The sequence below is a fragment of the Saccopteryx bilineata genome, chromosome 1, assembly GCF_036850765.1.
Source record: "Saccopteryx bilineata isolate mSacBil1 chromosome 1, mSacBil1_pri_phased_curated, whole genome shotgun sequence".
Lineage (NCBI taxonomy): Eukaryota > Metazoa > Chordata > Mammalia > Chiroptera > Emballonuridae > Saccopteryx > Saccopteryx bilineata.
This window is the reverse complement of record NC_089490.1, coordinates 210,497,022-210,524,358: the sequence shown is the minus strand read 5'-3', so window position 1 is coordinate 210,524,358 and position 27,337 is coordinate 210,497,022. Positions and strand designations below refer to the sequence as shown.

General features: G+C 45.9%; 1 protein-coding gene across 3 annotated transcripts in view; it reads left to right on the top strand.

Moving 5' to 3' along the window:
* Positions 1 to 27,337, top strand: part of GALNT2 (polypeptide N-acetylgalactosaminyltransferase 2) — a 219,071-nt gene that overhangs the window by 115,944 nt on the left and 75,790 nt on the right. For all 3 annotated transcript variants that reach the window (XR_010726019.1, XR_010726018.1, XM_066234914.1), the window contains exon 3: positions 17,188 to 17,341. Coding sequence is in view for 1 of the 3 variants with exons in the window: in XM_066234914.1 (XP_066091011.1) it covers positions 17,188 to 17,341 (154 nt within the window). In the remaining 2 variants the exon portion in view is untranslated. The remainder of the gene's footprint in view (positions 1 to 17,187; positions 17,342 to 27,337) is intronic.

The window sequence follows — 27,337 nt, the reverse complement described above, 5'->3', positions numbered from 1 at the left end:
TTTTTCTTGGGGTAAAATACGCATAATAGAATTTCCCATTTTAGTACTTTTTAAGTGTCCACTTCATTGGGACTATGTTTATTCACATTGTTGGGTACCCCTCACCACCATCCATCTCCACAACTTTTTCATTGTCCAGACTGACACTCCGTCCCCATATGCACTGACCCCCCATGCCCATCCCCCAGCCCTAGCACCCGCCATTCTAGGTTCTGTGTCTGATTTGGACTCCTAGATATCTTATATAAGTGGAATCACACAATATTTGTCTTTCGCTGACTGGCTTACTGAGCATAATGTCATCAAGGTGCACCCATGTGGTAGTGTGTGTCAATTTTCTTCCCTCTTTAAGGTTGAACACTCTACCTCTGTGTCTCTGTGCTCCATGTCCCCTAGAAGCCGTGTTGTCTGGGTCACACTATGTGACAGCCTTGGGGCAGTTAACTCTATGTCCTTGACAAGACTCAGGCCTGAGGCCTGTCTGCACAGTGTGCTGTGTTCTATCTACCGGGTACGAGAACAAACGTCGGAGACTTTCAGGAGTTTAGATGTTACTTTATTGGCCAGTTTAACCTGCGCAGGGGCGAACTCCCAAGATGTCCGGAGACACCGTGCTCACGAGGAGCTGCAAACGGAAGCCACGCCTGGTGCTTACAGCCAGGTCCTAATATATCCTAAGTGAGCAAGCATTATACAGAAACAGATGTGGCAGTTTAGCTATTGGCTAGGGAGGTGGCACGCAGCATAGCAACAGGGGCCGGTTTTAGCTTAGTGGCGAATTTCAAATATAAACTTCTGATAAGGGTCTCTGACCTTCTTTGTTCTCAGCCTCACAGGGGCCCTATCAGCACTCCCTGTTCCTTCAATAGTTACACTCTTGGCAGCCCCAGCATATCAGTACTCCCTGAATCTAACATTCCCCCATCTCTTTTGGGCATAAATCAAACCCTTGATTCTTCATTAGCGGGGAGACTGGTGTAAGGTTGGGACAGAACTATTAACTTTACTACATCTATCCTCTCCTTTACAAATGCAAGGAGCTTATTAAGGATTATTGGTCCAAAGGTAAGAGCCAATAATAATAATAGGAGGGGTCTAGCAATTGCGGATATGAGGGTAGTTAACTAAGAAGAAGTCTTGAACATAGAGGTATACCAGCTAGGGCTGTCTTCTTCTAGGTTCCTATTCTTTAATCTGTTTGCAAGTATCTTGATATTCTCTCTAATTACTCCAGAGTGGTTAGCGTAAAAACAATATTCTTCTCTTAAAGCAGCACACAGTCCTCCTTGCTCAAGGAAGAGGAGGTCTAGCCCTCTCCTATTCTGAAGGGCTACCTCGGCTAGGGAGTCTTATTTGCTTCTCGAGGTATATTACCTGGTTTAGGTGGACTCCATTGAAATTCACTGACTAGGGTCTCACAACCCTACTTTTTACAAAAATAATCTGAGTGAGACCCGCATATGTGACGCCGTCCGAAAGGGGGTTCGAGACAAGCATAGTGTGGAGTATACTATAAAGCCCTATTTTTGACATTGGGGTTACACCTATTACCTAAGGTGTATGAGCTAGGCAAATCATCAGCGAGAGGGCTCCTGGCTGAATCTGAATGTCTCCAAGCTGCTGGTGAATCACAGAACTTGTCTTCAAAGAACTTTGATAAGTCAGCTTGGGGAGTTATGGGGTTGTTATTATCCCAGGTGTTATTCTGTGCTATAACTGTGCCATCTGCTGTCCTGATTAAACCCTATTCCTGCAACTCTAGTCCCTTGCTGGGTAAACAATAAAAGTCATCAGTCCTAAGTGGAGAAGAAGGTGAGCTTTAGAGGCTCTCCAGGGGTCCATTTGACTTGCCATCTCCGAGATCCTTCATCAGGTGGTTGGGCCGGCTTCACGTGGGAGAGGTGGATCCAGTAGGGCTTTTCAGCTACCTTAATAGCTGTGGGTGTACTCAGGATCACCTGGAATGGTCTATTCTACCGCGGCTGAAGGTTGCCTCGTCAGTGGTTGAGAATCCACACCTACTGTCCAGGCTCCGGTAGTCGGGAGCTGTGTTCCGCATTCGATTGGGCTGATCTCTGGAGGGCCTGCACCTCGCTTCTGTTGTGTTGCAGGGCCTACAAGGACTTGAGGAAATTATGATTAGAAATCTCTAGTTCCCCTCTGGTCAATCGAGGTACAAGGGATACAGGTTGCCCAAATAAGATTTCATAAGGGGTCCATTTATTGAGATAGGGGGTACACCTGGTTCTAAAAAGGGCGAAAGGGAGGAGCTCAACCCAGTTTTCGCCGGTCTCCCCTCTCAGCTTAATTATAGTTTCCTTCAGAGTCCTGTTCATTCTTTCTACCTATTCTGAACTTTGGGGCCTATAAATACATTGCAATTTCTAATTAATACCTAACTTAGTGGCTAATTCTTGAGATATCCTGGATATGAATGCAAGTCCATTGTCTGATCCTAGGGCTAGGGGAATGCCATATCTAGGTATGATTTCACTTAATAAGACTTTGCAGACTGTGGAAGCAGCCTCTCCTCGCGTGGGGAATGCTTCCACCTATCCTGAGAAGGTGTCTAGTAATACTAATAGATACTTATAGCCTGACTTCCTAGGGGTCATCTCTGTGAAATCTATTTCTTACAGTTCTCCCGGAGCTTTCCCCTGATACCTCACAAAGGGGGGTAGCTTCTTATTCTATGCATTTACTCTGGCACAGATGCTGCACCTCGAGACAATGGAATAGACAATATCCCTGATGTTGGGCCCTACATAATACTTCCTGATAAGATGTTCTAGCTTGTTTTGTCCTAGATGGGTACTAGTATAAATATCTCCTACTATTTCTCTTACTATTCCCTGGGGTAAATAGAGCCGGGAGTCAGGAAGCTCTATCTATCCCTGCTAATTTTTCTTCTCTTTCAACTGCATCCCTTCCTGTTCTTCTTCTGGGGAATATCTAGGATCCGGAGGTAGCGTTGGCTTAGGCAGCAATGGCAGAAGGCTTTCTTGTGGCCTAGTGGCTGCCTCTCTTGCAGCTGAGTCTGCTAGGTTGTTACCCTTTACAATAGGCGAGTCCCCTCTCTGGTGTCCTTTGCAGTGGATGATGACAACTTTGGTAGGTAGCCAAATGGCGTTTAGGAGGGCAAGAATTTCACTGCGATTTTTAATGTCTTTCCCCCCTGCTGTCAGTAAGCCTCTCTCCTTGTATATGGCTCCATGGACATAGGCAGTGGCGAATACATACCGGCTGTCAGTATAGATGTTGGCAACTTTTCCCTCTGCTACCTGTAAGGCTCGGGTTAGTCCTATTAGCTCTGCCCTTTGTGCAGATATTCCTGCAGGCAGTGCTTTCTGCCACAGAACCTTATTTTCCGTGGCCACTGCTGCCCCTACATGTCACTGTCCATCCTTAATAAAACTGCTCCCATCAGTAAACAGGGTCAGGTCTGCCTTCCTGTATGCTTGATCCTTTAAGTCCGGGTGGGAGCCAGTCACTGTGTCAAGGATTTGTTTGCAACTGTGTACCAAAGTGGAGTCGCTGGGTACAGGGCAGCAGTTTTGAGGATCTGAACAGATGGAGGGTTCAGCAGCTGAGCCTGATACTGCATTAGCCACGCATTAGATAGCCACGTGTCAGGAGGTGCTCGCAGCACTTGCTCTACGTAGTGTTCCCCAATGACTTTGATGTCCTGCCCTAAAGTTAATTTACTAGCCTCCTTGACTAGTATGGAGGTGGCAGCAAGTGCCCTCAGACATGTTGGCCATCCCGAGGCTACAGGATCAAGTTTCTTGGACAGATAGGCGACAGGCCTCTTCTACGGCCCAAGTTCCTGGCTCAGTACCCCTAAAGCTACCCCTCCCTTTTCTGCTATAAATAGCTGAAAGGGTTTGGCCAGATCTGGCAGGGCCAAAGCTGGGGCAGGTGCCAGGGCCTCTTTCAGCGCTTGGAACGCTTTCTTCTTATCTGTCCATGTGAACTGCTCTTCCTTACCCCTGGTTAGTTCATGCAGGGGTTTAGCTAGTTCTGCAAAGCCTAATATCCACAGTCGGCAGTATCCTACTGCACCCAGGAATTCTCGTACCTATCTCTTGTTAGTAGGCTCGGGGATCTGCAAGACCATCTGAATTCGCTGGCTGAACAATGTCCTTTGCCCTCCCTGTAAGTTATACCCCAAATAACTTACAGTTTGCGTCACAATCTGGGCCTTCTTGGCAGAGACTCGATACCCTATTTGCCCGAGATCTTGAAGCAGGTCGCAGGTGGCTTCTTCACACTCTCCTTCGTCCTTGGCAGCTATGAGGATGTCATCCACATACTGGAGCAGTACGATCGATGGATGGGAGGAGCGGAAAGCCTGCAGATCTTTGCTGAGGGCTTCATTAAAAATGGTGGGGGAATTCTTAAACTCTTGTGGTAATCTGGTCCAAGTGAACTGCCCCACCAGTCTATTATCTGGGTCATTCCATTCAAAGGCAAAGATCCCTTGGCTCTGAGGTGCCAGGGGAATACAAAAGAAGGCATCCTTCAAATCCAGGACAGAATAATAGGTATGGGTTGGGGGCAATGAGCTCAGTAAGGTATACAGATTGGGCACCGTGGCATGAATAGTCTCTACCTGTGCATTCACCTCCCGCAAGTCCTGAACCAGACGATAGTCTTGGCTCCCCAGTTTCTGGATGGGAAGCAGCGGGGTGTTCCAGGCTGATTGGCACCTTCGAAGGATGCCTGCCTCCAGCAGGCGTTGCAAGTGCCGGGCGATTCCCTGTCTAGCTTGGGCTGGGACCGGATACTGCCTGATCCTAACCGGTCTAGCAGTGCTAAGCAGTTGCACCAGGACAGGCGGTTAGTGAGCAGCCAAACCTGGGGGGTTGGTTTCCGCCCAAACCTCAGGTACTGGGGCACGCAGGGCGTCTGGAACCCCTTTCTCGGCCTCCTTACCTTCTAGGACGGTGGCAAGTAAGTGTTCTTCAGACAGTGGGACAGTTACTTCTATGCTGACCTCTGCCTCTTTGTTCCCCATAGGGGAACCTCCCGTCGGAAGGTTATGGTGGCCTGAAGTTTCTGCAATAAGTCCCTTCCAAGCAGTGGGTAAGGGCAGTCTGGAATGACTAGGAAAGAGTGAGTGATGGTGCCTTCACCTAAGTCAGTAATTCTTGTGGTGGCCCATGGGTAGGCTTCTGCTTTGCCCGTTGCCCCTATTATCTTAGTAGTTGCCTTCTGCATCTGGCCCTGTGGTTTCTTTAGGACTGAGTAGGTGGCTCCCGTGTCGACTAGGAAGTCTATTGGCTTTCCTTCGACTGTTAAGGTGACCATAGGCTCCTGGGAGCTGGCGGGAATGGAGCCCTGGCCCCGTCAGTCTAAGGTTTGGATCAAGACCTCTGGGGCTTGTTTTGGCCTCTGGCTGTCGGCCCTCAACTTTGGGCACTCTCTCTTCCAGTGTCCTTTCTCCTTGCAATAGGCACATTGATCCTTGTCTATTCACTGTCCTTGGCCCTTCCTCTGTCCCCTTTTTCCTTTGGGGGGGGGAGGTTTCTGAGCAGCAATCAGGATCTTGGCTACCTCCTTTGCTCTGCCAACCTCCGGATCATCCCTGTTAATATATATACTTTCTGGGCTATTTCTAATAGATTACTCCTATTTTCTCCTTTAAATCTCTCTATCTTCTGAAGCTTTTTCCTAATATCTGAAGCGGCCTGAGTCACAAAGGCTATATTTACTAGTCTCCTGTTCTCTTCTGCCTCAGGATCTAGAGGAGTATATACTCTATAAGCCTCTATGAGTCTCTCTAGAAAGACTGCTGGGGATTCCTCTCTTTCCTGGATGACTTCACTAACCTTACTGAAGTTGGTTGGCTTTCTAGCTGCTGCCTTGAGCCCCCTCAACAGAGTCCAGCGATACTGGAGGAGCGCGTCCCTTCCCCCAGCGGTATTAGGGTCCCAGGTAGGAGGTTGAGACGGGAGAACATCTTCTATTTTCCTTCTTCCCTCCTAAGTTTCCCTTTCTTCTCCTAATACCGCCTTAGCAGCTTCTCTTATTATTCTATCCCTTTCTTCAGAAGTGAAGAAGGTTTGTAAAATCTGCTGACAGTCGTCCCATGTGGGCTGATGGGTCCTAAAAATTGTCTCAAGGAGAGATATTAGTCCCTGAGGTTTCTCGGAAAATGGGGGATTCTGATGTTTCCAATTGTATAAATCACTAGTGGAAAAAGGCACATAGATAAGGCAAGGAGGTGCCCATGGGCCAGCATCTGGTGCCAGCGGCGCCTCCCGGAGAGGCAAAATGGCTGTGCCTCCTGCAGGAGGAGGCAAAATGTCTGTATCTACCCACACATCCATATACAGGTATTGGTCTGGGTGGGGAGCCCTATAGACTGTGGCTCTGACAGCAAATAAAGTTGGAAGGTCAGAAGTGCCCTCTTCGGGCCATCCCACATTAAATGCAGGCCATTTCAGCTGGCTCAAGGTCCGTAGGAAACTTGGACTCAGCTGCGAACCTCCATACCCCTGAGCCCTCTTCTGGAAATCAGAAAAATTCTTCAACAAGCACTTGAGCGGGGGTCCCGGCACAGACTCCTGTTGTCCCATCCTAGATGACTCAGGAATAATGAAAAAGGGTAGGATACAGGCAACACACACTATTAACACAAGGAACACACTTGTCTCTCTCACACTCAACTCAATCATTTGAGCTGAGACAAAACGCAGCGCAGCACAAAACGGATTCCTAATGTGACTGGTCACTCCTAAAGTAAGAAATCTAAATATCCAAATTTCAGAGAGCAGCATCCCACTTCTGAAAGCCCTGGGTAGGCTACCGGCAGCATCCCACCTACTACCTCAGGATTGTGTGCTCCGGAGCCCAAAAGCCAAACCAAATGAGGATCCTCCGTGAATACTTACTCAGCTCAAGCTGTCCTTCCGATCTCCGACCCAAAACTCCACCAAGGGAGAATCCCGGACGAGCCCCCAGAATGTTGCATCCACCGGGTACGAGAACAAACGTCGGAGACTTTCAGAAGTTTAGATGTTACTTTATTTGCCAGTTTAACCTGCGCAGGGGCAAACTCCCAAGATGTCGGGAGACACCGTGCTCACGAGGAGTTGTAAATGGAAGCCGCGCCTGGCGCTTACAGCCAGGTCCTTATATATCCTAAGTGAACAAGCATTATACAGAAGCAGATGTGGCAGTTTAGCTATTGGCTAGGGAGGTCGCACGCTGCATAGCAACAGGAGGTGGCATAGCAACATGGGCCGGTTTTAGCTTAGTGGCGAATTTCAAATATAAACTTCTGATAAGGGTCACTGACCTTCTTTGTTCTCAGCCTCACAGGGGCCCTATCAGCACTCCCTGTTCCTTCAATAGTTACACTCTTGGCAGCCCCAGCATATTGGTACTCCCTGAATCTAACATGCTGTTATGAAAATAAGTGGTTCTGAGTGTCCTAAGGGAAGGATCTTTCTAAAAGCAAGCAATATGTTTATTGTGGAAATTTTAAGAAATTCAGATAAGCAACAATGAGAAAATTATATTTACACAAGATTCTTCCCCCCAAATAGAACCACTGTGGCTCTCCACAGAGTCTTCCTCCAGACTTGTCCTGGGCGTGCGTAGGGTGCACTCACCCACATGACTCCAGTGAGCTGGCTCCTGTCTCCTCTCAGGTGCACCGAGCCCAGGTGCGATTCCTCAGTCAGCTCCTGGGCCTTTTGGCCTCTCCATTCACATGCCCTGACTTTTATCCCACAGAGTTCAGTCTTTTCATGAATTCTTGCAAGAAGTTGAGGCAGTCCACTAGGTAACATTGATAAGGATTTGGGGGGTTAGTTGAGAAATGAACACACCTGTGCCCCTCTCCTGGCCGCACCTCAGGGTTCCCCCTAAATCTCCCCTGGGGGAGGCCACCCTGCTCTGTCTACCTCCTGAGAGGGCTTGGGACTGGCAGCCCCCACCAGCTGCATGCATTGGCCTCTGCAGACATGGTCCCACCCTGTCCTTACCTGTTTCCTCCTGGGGTAACGGATCATAAATGCCTTTTCACCACCATAAATATCTCTGACAGCATTTTTAATGACCGCAGCTTATCCTGTGTTGTAGGGCATAGAGAGGCTTTTCAGGCAGCATCCTTAGAGTTCATTCTTTGTCCTTAATTATTACCTTGAAATAATTTCCTAAAAATTAAATTGCAGGGTCAGTGGCGATGCACATGGTTAAAAATTTTTTTTTTAACATTAATTACCAAATTTTCTCCCCGAGGCTTATTACTTGCACCCTGGCCAACATTAAAAAACAAATCCTCCATTGTCCCTCCCTGTTCCGACAAGCAAGAAAGCGAAATCAAGGATGTCGACTGGGTCACTAGCCAGAAGTGTGATGGAGCTACTGACAGAGAATTATCTGGAGCTTTATTGGCATAAGTATAGTGTCCAAAAATTGCAAGCAAGTATCCATTGCTCTGTGCTGTCATATCACACCTCAACTGGGCAGGGGGGTTCAGAGATGCTTGTGAATTTGTATAGTTTCAGGTGATGGTGACTCCATTGGTCACTGGCAATGGCTTCCTATGAAGAACACAGCAAATAACTGGATATTTTTACAGAGGGCTTAGAAGAGACATGGGATCGAGATGCCCAGCTGTTGGAAAGGCTGCTATGTAAAAGAAGCTGAGGTTTTTTCTCTTTTTACTTGAGACTGCGGAGAGTGGAAGTGACAGGGAAGTGTTTTTGTTGTTGTGTAAGCGAGCATCTGCCAGCTCGCCAGCTGTCCGGGGAGATGACTCCTTGGGATAGGAGGAGCTCCCTGTCGTTGGGGGACTTGTGAGCTGTGGCTGGACATTTAGCATTTAATGACAATATTTTTACACATATGCAACAGAGAGATGACATCTTTTGTTGCTTCTGACTCTAACAGTATATTATGTCAGCATTCAAGCCAGACAAGGACACACAGTCTAACTCAGAGACCCCATTCTACCAGTAACTGGGACAGGGTAGGAAAGCCAGGCCATAGTTCATGTCTTTTAAAAAGGTGCTTACAGGGAAGTGGGCTCTGCACAGATGTGAGGGTTGCTGTTTGGTGCTTCACTTGAATTTCACCCATGTAAGAAGGAGTTGTCAGCCATAGTGGAAGGACACAAATTTGGGACAAGAGATACCTGGGTTTGGCCTGGGGTTCCATTATTTTTTAGTTTAACTTCTAAATCTCAGTTTCCCGATATGTAAAATGGAAAGAGGAATAATAATGCATACTTTGCAGGGTTGTTGGTATGGTGTGGTTGGATCTCTGTGAAGTGGGTGCCCTGTGGTCACTGGGTGACAGATGCCCTGTCTCTTTCTACCTGTCCTGTGTCGGCTTCAGTTCTGGGTGGTAGGTTCACTCTGGTGCTTTTACTGATATTTGGTGTGAAACAGAAGATTGGTAGAGATCATGTACAACAACTAAATGTAGACACTGTCACACATAGAGGAAAAAATGGAGCATTTCTATTTAAAATTCAGAAAATATATGATAATTCCTTGACTTCAAGCCAGATGTAGGGCTCAGAATACAAATCAGACTGTTTCATGGTGTTTTTTTAAAGTTATTTTGATGGTACAAGTAATTTTACATAAATTAAACATATTTACCCTATAACCTGATTTTTCCTTTATATTTTGTTTTAAATAGTTTTTAACCACTTTTGAATTTTCCATAATTTCATCCTTTCAGAATGCATTGTGTAAGAGTCCTTATTTCAGGAGACAGTTTCAGGAACAAAGTTCCCTGTCTCACCAGATATCCAGTGACAAGTAATAAAGAATTATTTACATGTCTTTATCATTTAAATGGATACATTTGTTTGTAAGCTTGGCTTCTCTTTCATGCTGTAGCATTATGACCTTTTAGAGGAAGAATATTAGGATTTGTTTTTTCTCTTAAGCATAGTAAAATTGCATTCAGTTGGACATCAACCAAGAGGCTGAAATAAATCTGAGAGCTTTGTCCTTTGATTTAAAATATATTCTATTTCCCTTCTTGGCTACTTTCCCAGAAGAGGCTGCTTTGTTTTACACAGGCTGGCTTTCAGCATGTGTAAGCCTCCTTCCTGGGGAGGTCTGAGTGAAGACTTGTGGTTCTCGGCTGTGAGACCAGCGCAGGATCTGGAGTCCCCTACTGCCTCAGCCCCACAGGACTCGCAGCCGCAAAGTCACCTTCCCTCTCCTCTTGTTCACCTGCGCTGGTGGCAGGTGTAAGATGAGGTCTAAGGGGCATATGTCAATACCTGAGAAGTCTCTAATCTGAGAACCATGCTGTCTCTCTGAGCCCCTGGGTTTCCTTATGTTTTGTGGTGTTAAACCCTTTGAAGATTCATTGTCATCGATTCACATCATTATTTCTTTAACCATGAGGTTTAGAAAAAACAAAAATTTTAAGGAACAGATGACATTGTTTGGAAACATGGCATTATTTTCAATTAAATTTAATTGGAAAAGTCTTTCAAATGTAAGCAGTTCCCTGATTATAAAAGCCTGTTTTCCCAAAGAGCATTTGAGGATTGGCTATTGGGAGCCTAGAATGAGTTTTCCCTTGGGAACGGGCCTGAGGAGTATGGAGGCCCTGCATGAGCCAGAGCATGCCCTGACCCAGCAGGCCACAGAGCTAGGCCCTCTGCGGCCCTCACACCTGCGCTGCCCACAGCCTCCGTGTGCACGCTGTGCCTGACAGCTCACTGAAGTGGGTGAAATTCAAGTGAAGCACCAAACAGCAACCTGCATGTCTGTGCATATCTGAAATACAACGGCTGTTTTATGAAATCAGAAGTTCCCCAGGAATGTGAATGTTAGCAGAAACAAAATGCCAACATGCCCCTGGAAAGGGAGTCTTCCAGCCCGAAGACTATGAGGACGGGCCGTGCAACTTGACGGGAAATGAGCCGGTTGAGTTTCCACCACATCCAGCACATACCCTGCATTCATAGGGCAGGGGCATCCCCTCCTCCCTGCTCATCGTCCCCTTCGGAGCAGAAGGATGGCACCTGCATTGGAAGCGTCTTGAGGCCCTGTAGACCCGCTGGCCCTTGGGGTGGTGTAGGGGCAGGAGAGAAGGGTGCAGGGAGGCGCTCAGTGACATGCAGGGTGGGGTCCTCCTGCCTGTGGACACTCCTGGGATGTCTCAGCCCCAGTACTGCTAACATGCCTTCCTTTTCTGAGAAATTCTAAAAGCAGCTCAAATGAGAAACTGAGGGGCCTCAGAGATCTTGGCTGAGAGTGAAACTTATTTTATCTCAGAAATACCACTAGAACTTGTATTTTCTACAATGAGCTCCACGCCTACTCTTTCCTTTTCCATCCCTAACACTCATGCTTCTGACAAGGCCCTTCCCTCTCTCCCACTCACTTTGAAAGGTGATATCATGTCTCACGTTGTTCCATGCCTGAAGCAAGCAGAGAAGGACGCTGAGTGGTTACTGTTTTTTCCAGGTGTTCCTTGGGAACAGCAGATGGGAATGAAGGACAGAAGTGTAGACTAATGTACCTCCTGGTCCTCTTCTCTCTTCCACAGGCACTTAGGGCCAAGGGGGGAAGGTGCTCATGGGCGACAAATGGGAGGTGAATTCAGCGCATCTGCATGTTCCTGCCCATACTCACCTGGGCAGGTTCCACGCTCACCTGGGGTGGACGCTCGTAGGTAACCTCAGAAAGGTTGTAAGAATTCCCTCCAGTGCCTACCACTCATTTGTCAGGGTCAGGTGCAGAGGCAGGACCCCCAAATGGAGGCCTTGGAAGACCCTGGTGGGCATGGCAGCTCCCAGTGACCCTTCCGAGTGAGAAGCCTAGTGGTCAAATCAGCCAGGTGGTTGTGTTTGACCAGTTCTGCCTATTAAGGTCCCTTAATTTTGTGTGGTAGTCAGTGTGGCTTAAGAGTTACTTTTGCTGTCATTATTTCAGTTATTTTTCATAGTGACTTGGGAGGTGGGCTGTTACTCTTGATTCCATAGAGACCAGAAAATCAGGAGGAGTTGGGGCCCAAGCTCCCACCCAGGCCTTGGGCCTGGCTTGGGCCCTCTGTCCTCCTGGTAGAGTGGTTTCGGCTTCTCTCTGCTGTGTCCTGTGACCACCAGCTTTCAGAGGACCCGTGTAGCCCCCGAGCTCTGGCTGTGACACGGGCATTGGCAAGAGCCCACTGTTAGGACCCTGTGCCCGCAGATTCTCTGAGCTCTGACTGGTGAGCTGACTGATTCCCTCTTCGGCGTGGGCAATGGACTCGAGAGGACATGTCTGCTGACAAATGGCGGGAGGGCCAGGGGCATGTCTCAAACGTTGGTGTTGGCAGCAGTAATACCACCTCTGAGAGCCAGCATGAAGCTGTGTTCTTCAGGGCAGCGTGCAGGATTTGGGATGCCTTTCTGTGATCACCCTCGGATGCCTTAGTCCCTGGGCAAGACCACTGGGAGTTGGTGGGTCAACGAGTGTTTGTGTGCAGTGCACATAGGGTGCTGGGTCCTGCAGGTGAGAATAGCGGTGTGACCTTGAAGGGTGGGAGACTTGAGCCTGCTTCGTGTGTTCACGGAAGGGGACAAGGAACCTCAGAGGGCGGGGCCCTCAGTCCAGCCCTGGTAGGTTGGTGTGAGAGGTCGCAAGCAGGGGGCTTGTCCTGCCCGCACAGTAAGCATCTCATTTTTACAGAGTCAAGTTTCAACACTCACGAGGTCACACAATTCCACCTTCTAAGAGGAATGTGTCTCCTGGAAATAAATTTTCTCATGACTATTTTTATAACCTCATTTAATAAGCGAGCTGTTTTCATGGCCCCTCTGAGGGTAAAGTTCACTTGCCCCCATGTTATTTAAATGTGTGTTCTGTGTCGTGTCGTCCTTAGTAATGAAGCTCGTTTCTGCTTTCTCTTTTAAGTCTTAGGTCTTCGTGGTGCTTCCCATCCGCGGCTTCTGCTTGACCAGGTCCATTTTCACTGGATTTTCATGTCTCTTTGTTTCCTAATGCTCTTTCTAAAATTTCTAAAGAGGTGATAGAAGTCCAAGATGATTTATGAGTGTTACCTTCTGAAAAGCCAGTGTGCTCAGACGTCGTAGCTCATGTTGTGGCTGTTTCTCCCCTGCACTCACTCATGTCCATCCAGTTTTCAGTCTTCTGTACGTCTGGTGCTCCCCAGTCTGCCTGGGAGTGGACTGGGTATGTGTCCCCCGGGAGGACCTGCTCGCTGCCTCTGCTTCTTAGGGAGGCTCCAACCCTAGTAATTCCATCTAATACAGATGCGCCTGACTTCAATAATGTCTCTTTCGCCCAGTATTTTACAAATTACGGCTTGTGACCCATTTTTATTAGTGTGTGAAGCCAGTTTTGTAAGTCAGACTTATCTAAAAAAGAAGAATGCAGGTATTGATTGACTTACAACCTATGCACCTTACGACCATTTGACTTTACGACCACAATCGCCAGCCACAACTGCTCTGTGTCTGGCAGCGCAAGTGTTGCCCAGCTGGGCGTATGACAGTGCTGGCCAATAAAATGTTTCATACATGTTTATATATTTTGAAATGTTTTGCAATTAGGAAAATGTTTCCTATGGTATTTTTTATACCTGTATTTTGTATTTTTGTATTTACCTGTATTTTGTAATTTTGTATGTTTTGCAAATATTAAACCAGTTGTACTGGTAATGCAGGTTTTACTTAAACCTGACGAATGTAAAAATAAGAAACAAAATGGTGTAGAGATGATACAAATGGCATAAAATGAACAAAGAAAATTATATATATAATAATAATGAAAGAAAATTATGATAAAATATGACTTAAAGATTTTTATAACATCATTTCACAGTACTGTACATATAGCCTACTCAACTTATAACCAAATAGTGTTACAACCGGTCTGTTGGAACCAATCATGGTTGTAAGTTGAGCACTAGCTGTATATCTGTTCACACATAGTAACAATGAAACCTTCATTTCAGTTGTGTACATATGTTTGCACCATGACATCTGGGATGTGGTGTAAAATGTATGTCCTAGGCAAATGGAAGTCCCTGCTGTACTCTAACACACTGCTAAGCTTTTATGAAGAAAAACCACTTATAACCTGACTCCAGGACATGGTTTTGTGCCTTGGGAAGATTAACTGTCATAGGCAAGGCAGGGCCCTGAGAGTCCTGTTGAAGACATTTCTGTGTCAGAGGGGAGGATCACGGGGTTGGGAGGCACTTCTCAGGTGATTCACACAGTCATTGCAGATTGAAGAAAGATGGCATTTCTGCAGAGTTGCAGAGGGCTTCTACATCACTCAACTCATTGTTCAGATCTCAGCTCACATCTGCCTTCCCCCGAAAGCCCGCTCTGACCCCCCACCCCTGTCTAGACCAGGTCCCTCTGTCAGGTGCTCTGCAGAACCCCACTGCTCACCATGGGAGTGCTTTGCTCAGTTTTAATGATACATTTATTACTATGGTCATTACACTATTGTCTTTCTTCCTCACTCCACCCTCGAAATCCTAGAACAGGATCTCAGTGGGTGGTCATCAGGTCTGGTTTGCTTGTTGTACCTGCAGGAGCCAATGGGATGCTGAGCATGTAGTCAACACCTGTCTACACTAATGGCTTGGGGTCGAGTCAGGGACACTCCCACGCCACCATTGATTGACATGGGGCATCCATAGAACCCTCTGCTGTTCTCATGTCTTATTCTAGAAAGGGATTGGGGTGAGATAGCACCCCGGGATGTGCAGGTAGAAGAGGAATTAAGGCTCCAAGAGCTCAGCAAAGGCCCCACAGCTGCTGTTCCTCCTGCACACAGACCCATGCTTGCCAAGATTGAACCCTCTTCTTCCTGCCCCCGTACGCCAGGGAGAAGAAAGTTGGGCATATGCAGAATACAGGCAAAGTATCTTGAATGACAGGCTTTTCTCTGGCTGTGGATGGGGCTCCATAGTTTCAGGTTTTTTCCTATTTGCAGTGAAGAGTATTCAGGTCATTAAAAAGTTAGTGAGAAGCTCACTTGGCTTCTTTTGGAGGCGCGGTAGGAACAGATTTTAGCTGAAGCGCTGGTTTGTATTAGTCTGTGGGGGCAGAGGGGTGGAACTAAGGTGGTGAGGAGGATGGGCCACATGTGCTTGAACTCAGGTGGGTGGTTTTTCTCTCTTAACACCAAGACTGTGTATGAGGGTGGAGGCAGAAACATTTTATTTTAGGTGGGAGAAAATGCTGACACTCCACTGGCTCTCATAGCCAGACATTCATGAGGGGGCACCAGTTTGTCTGGTAGCGAGCTCATGGTTTGGAACTGCATTCTCATTTGAGAGGCTGGACCTCGCTGACCCAGAGCATAATTTCTATAACAACTAGCTGCGATGAGATGAGGGTTAGGACCTGGCAGGATAATTGTAACAAGAAGCAGATAAGCTTTTGGGTAGAAAATTTCCCCTGCAGCCTTGTACAAATCACGTAAACGGAACCTCAGTTTTCTCATCTCTGACCTAGAGAAGGGAATGTGACTTTGTGTTGCGTGTGTGCAGAGGGAGCACGCAGGGGAAGCACATGGAGGTGCACATGCTAGAGTCATAGGCCCAACACTTGACATGCTGCACGAGAGCCATTGGCCCAACACATTTGCCTGTTCCCAGTTGCTGTCAGTATCCCTGCCTTCCTTCACCTCTCTGACTGGTACCTCACACGTTCTTAGTTAAAATGGCTTTCTGGCTGGTTCCTGAACAGCGAGCTCCCTGATACCCCAGGCCCTTTGCACTGCAGTTCCTTATGTCATCGTCTGGTCTATTCCCAAAAGGCTACCTGACCACTCCCTCCCTTTATTCAGGTGTCAGCTCAAAGTCCCCCTATCATCAGATAGGCCACACCAGATATCACCCATGTAAAACAGCAACCCAAGAACTGCCTACCCCTTAATGCCTTGTTCTTCACAGCACTTATGACCACTTGGGGACAGGGCTGTTCTTATTAGTTTTCTTTTCCTTTTTTTTTTTTATAGCTTGGTCTGTTTGAGTTTGCTATATAGTATAGAACTGAAACATAATAGGCCATTAAATCCTCATGATAAATCATTTTTCACTTTCTTTTTTATCTTATTTATTTTTAGGAAATGTGATTTCAAAGAATGAATAACTTGCCCAGGGTCACATAGGTAGCAAGTAGTAAACAATGATTTACTCCCAGGGTGGATACCGAGTCCTGACTTTTCTCTTTGGCTTGAGTCCATCTGCCTTCCCACATTTCCTCCTGTGTGGGCATTGATGCAGTGCTCATTTCTCCGGCTCTGTCCATACCACCAGGCTCGTGCGGGCTGGGCTCACCCACCCAGTGGCACTCTCCTGTCCATTCCAGCCTGCCACCTACACTGCTTCTACCCTGGATCCTAGTAAGGCTTTCCCGTTCAGTGTTGGGTTCTTGGGGAGCCTTGTGTGTTGCATTCTGGAGCAGCACCAGCTAATCTGATCAACTAAATCATGGCCGGTGTAGGATAGATGGGCCGGGCCCCCTTGGCTTCATTGCCTCCAAAAGGGAACATGATGAGTGTGCTCAGATACATGTGTGTGCCAGGATGCATGTGTGCCAGGGTGTGTATGCCAGGATGCGCATGCACTCGGATGCATGTGTCTGTGTTTGGGTACATGTGCACTCGGATCTGTGTGTGCTGGGGTGCATGCATGTTGGGTACATGTGTACAAGGAATGACTTCACTCACCTCCTTTCTGGGGAGGCGTGATAGCAGCTGCAAGAAGTATCCCTGGAGCAGGTCTCACTGAGGGATGTTTTGATATCTTATAATTTTGGGGGATAATTTTTCGTTTAAACATTTATTTTGTGCTACCTGATGTTAAATGATAGAATTCCTTCTGTTTAATTTGTACATTATCTGAGATGCTTTTTGGCATTGTCATGGTCCCTGAAAAGGACGTGTAAATGGTACCAGACTCATGGACATTTTGATAGGCAGAGAATTTCGTTCACTGAACAAATACTTGCAGTCTAAGTCTTTACCTTTCATGTTATAAAGTACAAGCATTCAGCTTTCCAGTTTGTAGACATGGCGATGCTTGCCCAGGATGTTTTCAGCTAAGTTGTTGGTTAACATGGCCAGAAGCAGCAGCGCTGGGTGCTGACTTCTGAAATGACACTGTTACTGAAGTGTGCATGCCCAACACGCTGGTCGCCTTGTCCCACACCCTCTGCTCTGTTCCTTTCAGGAAAAGTGCGATGGCAGGACTTTAACCAGGAGGCTTACATTGGAGGGACCATGGTCCGCTCTGGGCAGGACCCCTACGCCCGCAACAAATTCAACCAAGTGGAGAGTGATAAGCTGCGGATGGACAGAGCCATCCCCGACACCAGACATGACCAGTGAGTACAAGCTGGGTGTTGGCCTGGGGCTTTACCTGCTGTCCCACAACCGGAAGTAGCTTTCACTGTGATGCTGACATTTGTCGGTTATTCTGGGGAACTGAACATGTGTTGTATCTTTGTGGGAGTGTAAAACTAGGAAAAACTCTGAAGTGTGTGGCAATGGAACTTCACCCACAGGAGCAAAGAACCATGTGGAACCAGATTCTAGTCTCTCAGATGCCCATGGCCATATCTGGAGGCTGGGGTTGCTGGCCAGGGCATGGAAACCAGCAAGAGAAAATTCTGTTACTGGCCTCGTATTTATTGATCACTTGTTTGTTTTTTTTTAAGTCCATTCAGAAAAAAAAAAAGCACAGTTTTCCACTCTGCTCATCCTTGCTGGAAGGAAGAAAGTATAAATTCTGCTTATCAGGACAACTTAAGTTAGAAAAGTTCTAGAGACTAAAAGGGGAAGGAAAAACCTCAGCAGGGTAGATGCTGAATTGACCAGACAAGTGGAGACAGGAAGGAAGGTGACATCTCACCAGCCTGTGTACCAAGCCTGTGTGCTTTTCAATTCCCCCAAAACTTAAATTATTCTTAGTATCCACCAGGAATTGGTTCCAGGACCCCACGAATTACTGAAATTTGGGGATATTCAAGGGCCCTGTATAAAATGTCATAAATAAAAAAAAAAATGTCATAAATCAGTGCATACGGTCAGCCCTCTGCATCTATGGACTCCCAACAGGACAGGTATTTATTGGCTCTAAAACAGTATGAGTATTTTTTGGAAAAAAAATCTGCATATAAGTTCAAAGCAATGTTGTTCAAAAGTCAACTGTGGGATGTGATGGTAACCTGGCTGCGACATCTGTCACCCCATTGATCGCTGTCGTTGATCCGGCTGATCTGGCTGGCTAGGCGGGGGTCCCGTTCCTCCCTCACTGATCCATGTGTGTCCCTCCCAAAGCTGCGCGCTGGGTCGAAGAGGACGACATTCCCCAATAGAGGAGAGGACTATTCTTCAGTCAAGGGTGTACGAGTAGCTGCGCTCCCTGCTAGATCCTCCAAACAAGTCTCAAAAGTCAACTGTACATGTGAACACATGTTCAAGAGTGACTTTGGCTTATAAGTTAATAGCATCATTAAAAGAGGGTTTTTTTCTCTTCTCTCCTAACTTGCAGGGAACTTTCCTAACAGTATAGGTACCATTAAACTGCTAGGCCCCTTTTGTGACAGCTTTCTATGGATTCTGGCCAGCTCTCTTTACCCGTAACTGCTCATAACTAAATAGATTTATAGTTCTTTCAGACCAGCGAAGTAAGAGTGAGTATGTGTGTGTGATATTTTTAATGTATGTAACATAGAATAGATACATGAACATATACATCCTATTAAGAATCTCATCCTTTTTCTAAATCTGGTCCAGAAGATTGCCTTTGCTTAATGTTTTCTGTAACCCATTCATTTTTTTTTTTAAAGGCGACATAACTCAGTTCTGCACTCCGGGGCTAAAGTCAGCACAGTTGGTGTTAATGTGAAATAGAGCCCATGATCGGACTTTGGGACTCTGTGAGAGTCCTTTAGCTGTGTGACTGATCGCAGGTTTATACATGCCTGCATAGCTGGGGAGAGGATCCTGGGTACATGCGTCACTACCACTGTCCCTGCCGAGGGCACTTTGCACCTGGCCTGTGCCAAACGCTCCCCAGGGCGTGCTCATACTGTGTTCACATGCTGCTGGACTTGAAGGTTGTCCTCATTGTGTAGAGAGGGAACTGAGGCTCCTGCAGTGAGGAACTTGCCTGGTGATGGGAGCAGCTGGCCTAAGACCAGAAGATCACTGTGACTTTGAAGAGGGGTGCTAGCAAAATCTAGCTCAGGAATCTTACTTGGTGATAGGGTTCAACTACTTACAGTTACATCTCTGTGAAATGGTATGACTTTCATTCCACTGTTTGGTTTAAGAGCTGGTTTTCCCACTGGGACTTCTCCTTAGAGCAGAGAGAAAACAGTATCCTTTCTTATGATTTATCAACATGTCAGTGAGGTCTGCCTCCATCACAAGTCCCTTAAACATTACCAAAACACTCACTCACTCTCTCTCTACACACACACACACACACACACACACACACACACACACACGTATATATTTTCAGTTTTTAAAATAGGAATTTGTCCAAACAAATGTTTCAATATTCATCCCACGATGGGATGCGCTTTAGGTGGGTTATATTTAGTGCCAGCTACTGTGTTTATTTGCATGTGTTAAATAAACAGCTGGGATACCTTCCCCGTTTGTTGGATTTGGTCTAAATTAAAGTCTACCCAAAGTCAACTGGATGCCTGGAACTGAACCAATGTACTGTCCTCAGAGTGTAAGCTTTAGAATAACCCTTCTTATTGAGTGTCAGATTAAGGAGATCAAGTTACCTCTTTTGAATCCCCCAACCTCATATATCTAATAGAGAGCTACTAAAGCAATTGACCTTCTATATAACTTTTTTTTTTTGTCTCTGTAGTATCTCCTTCTGTGTAGCCTATGGAAATGCTGTTTTTCTTATTTATAGGTTGATCCTTTTTTAGTCATTGGAACAGTGAGTTATTTATTATATAGGATTGTTGTTTGGACAAGTCATAGCACTTGGTCAAGTCCATAAGTTTATGTTAAGAGAGTGAATTGCTTAGTGCAGTGCCTAGTATGTGATGAGTACCCAGTAAATCATTAATAATATTGAGAGTAATAAGATGACTCAATTGGTTTGAGCACATTGGCCTGAGCGCTGAGGATGGCTCTATGGAGCCTCTGCCTCAGGCACTAAAAATAGCTCAGTTGCGAGCATGGTCCCAGATGGCCAGAGCATTAGCCCCAGATGGGGTTGCCAGCTGGATCCTGGTTGGGGTGCATGTGGGTAAGTCTGCCTATCTCCCCTCTTCTCACTTGGAAAAAAAAATTTAAAAAGAGAATAAAGGAGAATGTGAAAGGGCAATGTTTGAGCAGTAGAGGCCTGTCAGCTCCAAGGTGAATCATTAATAACCACACTGGTTTGTGTTCTCCCACCAGAAGCAGTGCAGTGACAGTCTGCCTATTGTCAGATCTTTGGGAGAGTTCAAGGAATCAGGGTTTCGAGCCTTGAAAGAAAAAACACACTTTGGGGCTATGTTTTATTTACTTTTATAAGTTTACCCAAAAATTTGCCCCCCCCCAAATATTTACATGAAGCAGCAAGCATAGAAAAGCCTGCCATGTCATAGTAGATATGATATATAGAAAATACTAGACTCTTGGAAATTAGAAAAGGGGTAGCCCATTCGATTCATGAAAGTACAGTTTCTCAACTCAAGAAAAAGAAAGGAAAATGGTTTTCTACCTTATTTAATGTTATTTGAAGGTTCAAATAAATGATCAAGACTCAAGCATATTAAATTTTGAAGGTGCTTTTCAGACTGTTTGCTGCTTCTCTTTTCCACTTCGGGAAGCTGTTGTCACTGTCCTGGCAGGTCATGGACAGATCTAGACCCATTCTGAACAGGGCAGGGCAACAGGCGATGCTGATGGATTAAACAAGGACTGTGTGTGGCTTAGAAAACAGCTCCAAGGTTTGTGGCCAGAACATGGGAACTAATGGAGTTACCTTATGTTACATAGGAAGGCTGTGAGTGCAACAGGTGTAGAGGACACATCAGGAATTAAAATTTAGATGCTAAGTTCAAGATGCATAAAGCATCTAGTGTAGGCGAATCTGTTTTATGGGTGAGTGGATAGGTGTCTGGTGTTCAGGAGAAAGATCTGAGTAGGGATGTAAATGTGGGAATGTTCAGTGTACACGTGGCATTTAACACCAGGAGATTGGACATCACCCCAAAGGCAGTAGACAGAACAAGGAGAGGCCTGAAGACTGAGAGGCCTGCTACTCCAGCCCTGAGGTCTTCAGCCGTGACTTGAAAACCAAGGCCAGCACCTGGGGTCCAGCCTAACAGGGATGGTCACTCACAATTGTATATGGGGCCCAGGCCCCAAGGGAGAAGCACTTGCTGGCCGTTCTAGAGGACGGGTAAGTTAAGGAGGCGATTATCTCCTTCAAAAGCCTTTCCAGAATCCGGCTGAGAAGGTCTTGTGGGCAGTCTTTTGTTTTGTTTTTGCCTGAAAATGTGCAGTGCCTAGTATGAATTTGACAGGAAAGTGAAGGAATAAAATGGAGTGAACCTGAGATGTTTATGGACTGTCATTCTGTCTACTGAGGAAGGCTTGAGATGGCTTACTTTCAAATTGTTTATAGAAGTAAAATCAAATAAACCGTCAGGGGGAAAAAACATTATCTTGTTTTCGTTTTTTTTCCAAAATCAGCCAAACACCAAACACCATTCCTTTTCACTTATTTAGTCCCTTCAAAACAAGAACCGCTTAGTAAAGGAACAGATTTTATTCAGGTTTCAAAAGGTAAATTATTAGAAATTTTCTCCCTGTGTTGCTGCCCTTTTTTTTTCATTGCTAAATTCAACCTGAAGGGTCCTGGAACATTTTTCTGTCTAAAACTGAACTATAGCTACTGAGAACAGGGCTGCGTCCAGCGCATCCCACAAGGGAACCTCTCAGAGATAGGTTTGTTCAAATCACACACCTAATGGACTTACCTGGCAACCTTTAAATCAGGAGCATACCATTTTCACTCAATTTATAAATGACAGTTATAAGGTATTGTCTTATTTTGTTTAGAAGAATCACTGAAGGACTTGGTTTTGATCTTTTTTTTTTCCAATGATGCTCGAACGCAACCCAGAGATCACAACTCTTGAGGGGCCATTATTTATTTATTTCTGGTTTGGGGGTTGTGTGTTTTTTTTCTACAAAATTTGAATAAGAGGGCTGGCCTTGAAGTCATGGCCTGTGCTGTTTAGTCTCTCTGAAATGTCATGGTTGATGTCAGTTGTTTTAAAAGAGTGGCTAATCGGGGCCCTGGCCGGTTGGCTCAGCGGTAGAGCATCAGCCTAGCGTGCAGAGGACCCGGGTTCGATTCCCGGCCAGGGCACACAGGAGAAGCGCCCACTTGCTTCTCTTCTCCCACCCCCTCCTTCCTCTCTGTCTCTCTCTTCCCTTCCCGCAGCCAAGGCTCCATTGGAGCAAAGATGGCCCGGGCGCTGGGGATGGCTCTGTGGCCTCTGCCTCAGGCGCTAGAGTGGCTCTGGTCACAACATGGCGACGCCCAGGATGGGCAGAGCATCGCCCCCTGGTGGGCAGAGCGTCGCCCCTGGTGGGCGTGCCGGGTGGATCCTGGTCGGGCACATGCGGGAGTCTGTCTGACTGTCTCTCCCTGTTTCCAGCTTCAGAAAAATGCAAAAAATAAAAATAAATAAATAAAAGAGTGGCTAATCGGGATTAAGGGTTTCGGGAGAGACACAATCCAAACCCTCTCATTGTTACTGGGGAAGAGTAAACAGTATTGAAGCCAAGAGAAAGTTTTCAACGGAAACTCAGCCTCTTGGCGTGAAGCTTTGGGGAAGGCAGTTATTATGGGACTCAGTCTTATTTTTAGGGGAACGGAATCTGGGGAGACAAGAAACTCAGGTCACATGGATGGAGGCTCTGCCTAGAGTTAGTGGGTGCATGAGAGGGGGTCTCATTTCAGGGGGCCCAGGGCTTTGCTTTCACTTCTCATTTTTCTTAGGAAAGTGATGTCCTAAGAACACACACAATGCACCTTCCCTTGTCTGTCTGCTGCTCAGCAGAGCTCAGACATGTGAAGGGCCCCAGCCTCCATGCCCTGCAGACCCGACGCCAACTTCATATGTCCTGCCGTGCAGGGTCCTGGAGGGAGGAGGCAGGTGCCAATCTGAAGCATTCATGTGGGACCACAGCTTCTCAAAGCAGGGGTCTACTTGCTTACTCTGACTTTTAGGTGGCCTTGTGGTCATTCGTGGCCAGTAAGGCAGAGGGGTTCGGCTGTGGCCTAACAGGGAGCCTTACAAATCTGTTCCATAAATAACAAAACATTTGTTGGACATATTATTTGCATCATGCCTTGTGCTCAGTCTTTTATGTGCACAGCATTTTATCTGTTGAAGGGGAGTGACAGGCAGTTGGGCTCTCTACCCATGGGACAGTTAATATCCTACCTTGTATCTGGTGCCCTTTCCCCTGGGAGTCAAGAGAAGTTACAGTTAATAAGCCATGAAGTTAAATTGCTTATCTAGGAGGCAGATGGGGAAGCTGAGCCCCAAATGTTGGGCAACTGGCCTGAAGTCAGACAAAGTGGTTAGTGAGGCATTGGAGTGCTAAGTACGTAGATGGCTCAGAGTTCTGTCCTCTGGACCTGGCTGCCTTGCCATCTGCTCTACAGAAGTGTATTTTATATACCTGGTTGTCAAGCATGAGTCTGGCATGGGTCCTGAATGCAGCAAAAAGCAGGAAGAGTTGGGCATTGGGATTCGCAGCCAGACTCCAGAGGAAATCGCATTCCCACTGGCCACGGGCTGGCAGAATCCTGAGAAATTGAGAAGCGACGAGGTTTGATTTCTCTTCCTGTCTCATGAGCACCAAGGTAGTGTCCTGGAAGAGTGCACTGTTTCTGCTCCCTTGAAACATCACTCACACAGCTGGGGAAGTGACACTCTGCTGTGTGCCTGTCAGTGTGGTCTCTGCCCTCGCGGCAGGAGGTGCTGCAGATGCAGGACCAGTGTGCAACCTTTGCTATGACAGGTGGCTCTCCTCTTTACCAGGTCCCCTGCCATCTTTCCCCTGGACTAACCAGAGCCCCTATTATTCATTGGCTTTTGTTTTTTGTTTGTTTTGCTTGTTTTTATTTTTAGTGTTTATAAAACCAACTCCAGGATTTCAAGAATAGACCACCACCTGTCTTTTTCCCTTTATGTGTTCCCCTGTTTGATCATTTCAAGCTTTCACTGCATCTAAAATAAAGAATGTGCCGAGGAGTGATGTCAGAGAAATGGTGCCATGAAGAGTGCTCCTGATACCTCTCCCTGAAACTTCAACAAATTCAACAACTAGAGACAGAAAAACAATCTCAGGAGAATCTGAAATATACCTACATCAAACAAAGGTACGATTGGGCGAAAAAGGTGGCTGAGTATATAATCCACTCTGAAGGAAGTAAGATGGAGAACGGAGTATTCCGCTTTCCTCATTGACCTGAGCAAGGGCTGTTTTCACTTGGAACTGAGAGAAAGCAAGGGCTGGGGGTGCGGAAAAAGCTGGGCTAGGGCAGAGACATCCAAGCCGAGGAGAGAGTGAGCCTGCAGCTCAGCCCTAGTGGAGTTAACTCCAGCGGCAAACACCTGCAGAGGTGGGCGAGCGGTTGCCTTGTTTACTCCCGGTATCCCGGTCTGCAAGCGTGGGCAGTGTGTGAGTGGATCCATCTGGCGCTTTGGGCGTGGGTGCCCGCATTCCCAGATGGAGGAGCTGGGTCAGAACTGTCAGTAGTGGCCTTCTGTGTGGGCTGTGACCAGAGTTTCTGAATAATCTCAGCTTCCCAAACAGCGCATGGGAAGTGCTCGAAAGCTGGCTTCCCTACACACAGACCTGTCTGGGCGCAACACTTCTGCCAGCCATACAGGCTAACAAAGTACACTCCTGGGGAACAGAACTGCGGAAGTGGTGGGGGGGAAGGGTGCACAGGCAGCTTGCAGACAGCCTCTGGGGAGCACACCTGCGGAGTGCTGAGGCATACTATAGATGCCCGGAGGCTCATAGAAAGACACCTGAAAGGCAGTCAGCTCCCAGCTCTGCCTGATTACACTGGCGGCTCAGGCTGGCAAAGCCTTACCCAGAGCCATGGATTGAGTGGAGATAGAGGGGGGATTTGGTAGCTCATAGAGCCTTTTGCTCTCCAAGCAGTGGCTGGGGCAACTTCACAGCTGGGTCCCAGGCTGCTGGTTCAGGAAGGAGAGATTTGGGGAGAGGCTCCGGAAAAATGGATTCTCCCATTGTCAGAGCCTGCAAACACCAACAAGCCCCACCTACCAACAGGACTGAGGCCTAGTTTATGTCATCACCATAACAACACAACAGCAAATCTTTGCCAAAGAGTGCCACAGGGGCAGAACCTGGGGTACAGTGCCACCGGCCAAAAACAGAGAGAAGAAAGAAAAAGGAAGAAGATAACTTCTCAAAACCAGGAAAAGATAACTTCTCAAAACCACTTCTCTCCACAGTCTTTATAACTTTTTCCATTTTTTTCTTGTATTTTTTATCTTTTTTTTCCTTCTACCTTCGTCATTTTATCCTTTTCATTCTATTATTTCTTTTAATTTTGAACTTTATTACCCATAGGTGTTACATTTTCCATTCTTTTTTTCTTCTATGAGTGTTACATTCCAAAAAACTTAATTCAATTTTTTCTCTCTCTCTCTTTTTGTTTCTTCTTTTCTCTTTCACTTTTTCGCTCATTCGAATCTCATCCACAAATTATTTTATTTTGGATTCAAATTTTTTCTTTGTGGCATTTTGTGCGCTTTTTATTTTGCTTTTTATCTCTTTAGGATTTTCCCCAACTCCGGCTCTCCATTCTGTAGTTTCTGTGCCACTTAATACAATAGAATTTTCATTTTTCACTGTATTTTTTTCTTTGCTCTTACACTATTTCTCTCATTTGACCATCATTTACAAATTATTTTATTCTTGATCCAGATTTTTTCCTTTTTGCATTTTGTGGACTTTTGCCTCATTTTTTGCCTCTTTGTCACTCCCCCCCAACCAAGGCCCTCCATTCTATGTATTTTTGTTCCATTTAGCACAATAGAATTTCGTTTTTCACTGCATTTTCTCAAATTTTTTTTATCAACTCTTATTAATGTTATTAACAATACCACTCTCAAATGCTATTAAAGAAAAATAAATAAAATATTATGGATACAAAAGACAGTGATGTAGTTCAAATAGATGAAAAATCAATAGAAAAAAATTTCAATAGCTTAGAAATCTTGGAGTTAAATGACAGAGAATTTAAAATTGAAGTCCTAAACATACTCAGGGATATACAAGAAAGTACAGGAAGGCAATTTAGGGAGCTCAAAAAACAATTCAATGAACAGAAAGAATACTTCACCAAGGAAATTGAAACTATGAAAACGAGTCAAACAGAGATGAAAAACTCAATTCATGAACTGAAAAATGAGGTAACAAGCTTAGCCAATAGAACAGGTCAGATAGAGGAGAGAATTAGTGGCATAGAATACAGGCAACTAGAGGTACTACAGAGAGAAGAGGAGAGAAACTCATGAATTAAAAAAAATGAGAAAGCCTTACAGGAATTGTCTGATTGCATCAGAAAGAGCAACATAAGAATAATGGGTATATCAGAAGGAGAAGAGAGAGAAAATGGAATGGAGAACATATTCAAACAAATAATAGATGACAACTTCCCAAGCCTGTGGAAGGAACTAAAGCCTCAAATTCAATGAGCAAACAGAACACTGAGTTATCTTAACCCTAACAAATCTACTCCAAGGCACATCATAATGAAATTGGCACAAATCAATGACAAAGAAAATATTCTCAAGGCAGCTAGGGAAAAGAAGAATACAACATATAAAGAAAGGCCCATTAGATTATCAACAGATTTCTCAGCAGAAACTCTACAAGCTAGAAGAGAGTGGACCCCAATATTTAAAGTTCTGAAAGAGAGGAACTTCCAGCCAAGAATACTATACCCATCAAAGCTATCCTTCAGATACAAAGGAGAAATGAAAACATTCATAGTTACAGAAAAGATGAGGGAATTTATTACCAGAAAACCCCCACTTCAGGAAATACTAAAGTGAGTTCTCCAACCAGACACAAAGAACAAAACAAAACTACAAGTAAAAGCTCCATCAAGATCGCAATAAAAACAAGAGTAATCTGTGACAAAGAAACAAAAAGGGAGAGGACAAAGATTAACAGTAGCAAAGGAGGATGGCTACTCTCAGAAGCACTCATGAGATAATGTACTACAATGAACATGACATGTATACTTTCCATTACTTAATGGTAACCACCCCTAAAAAAACCAA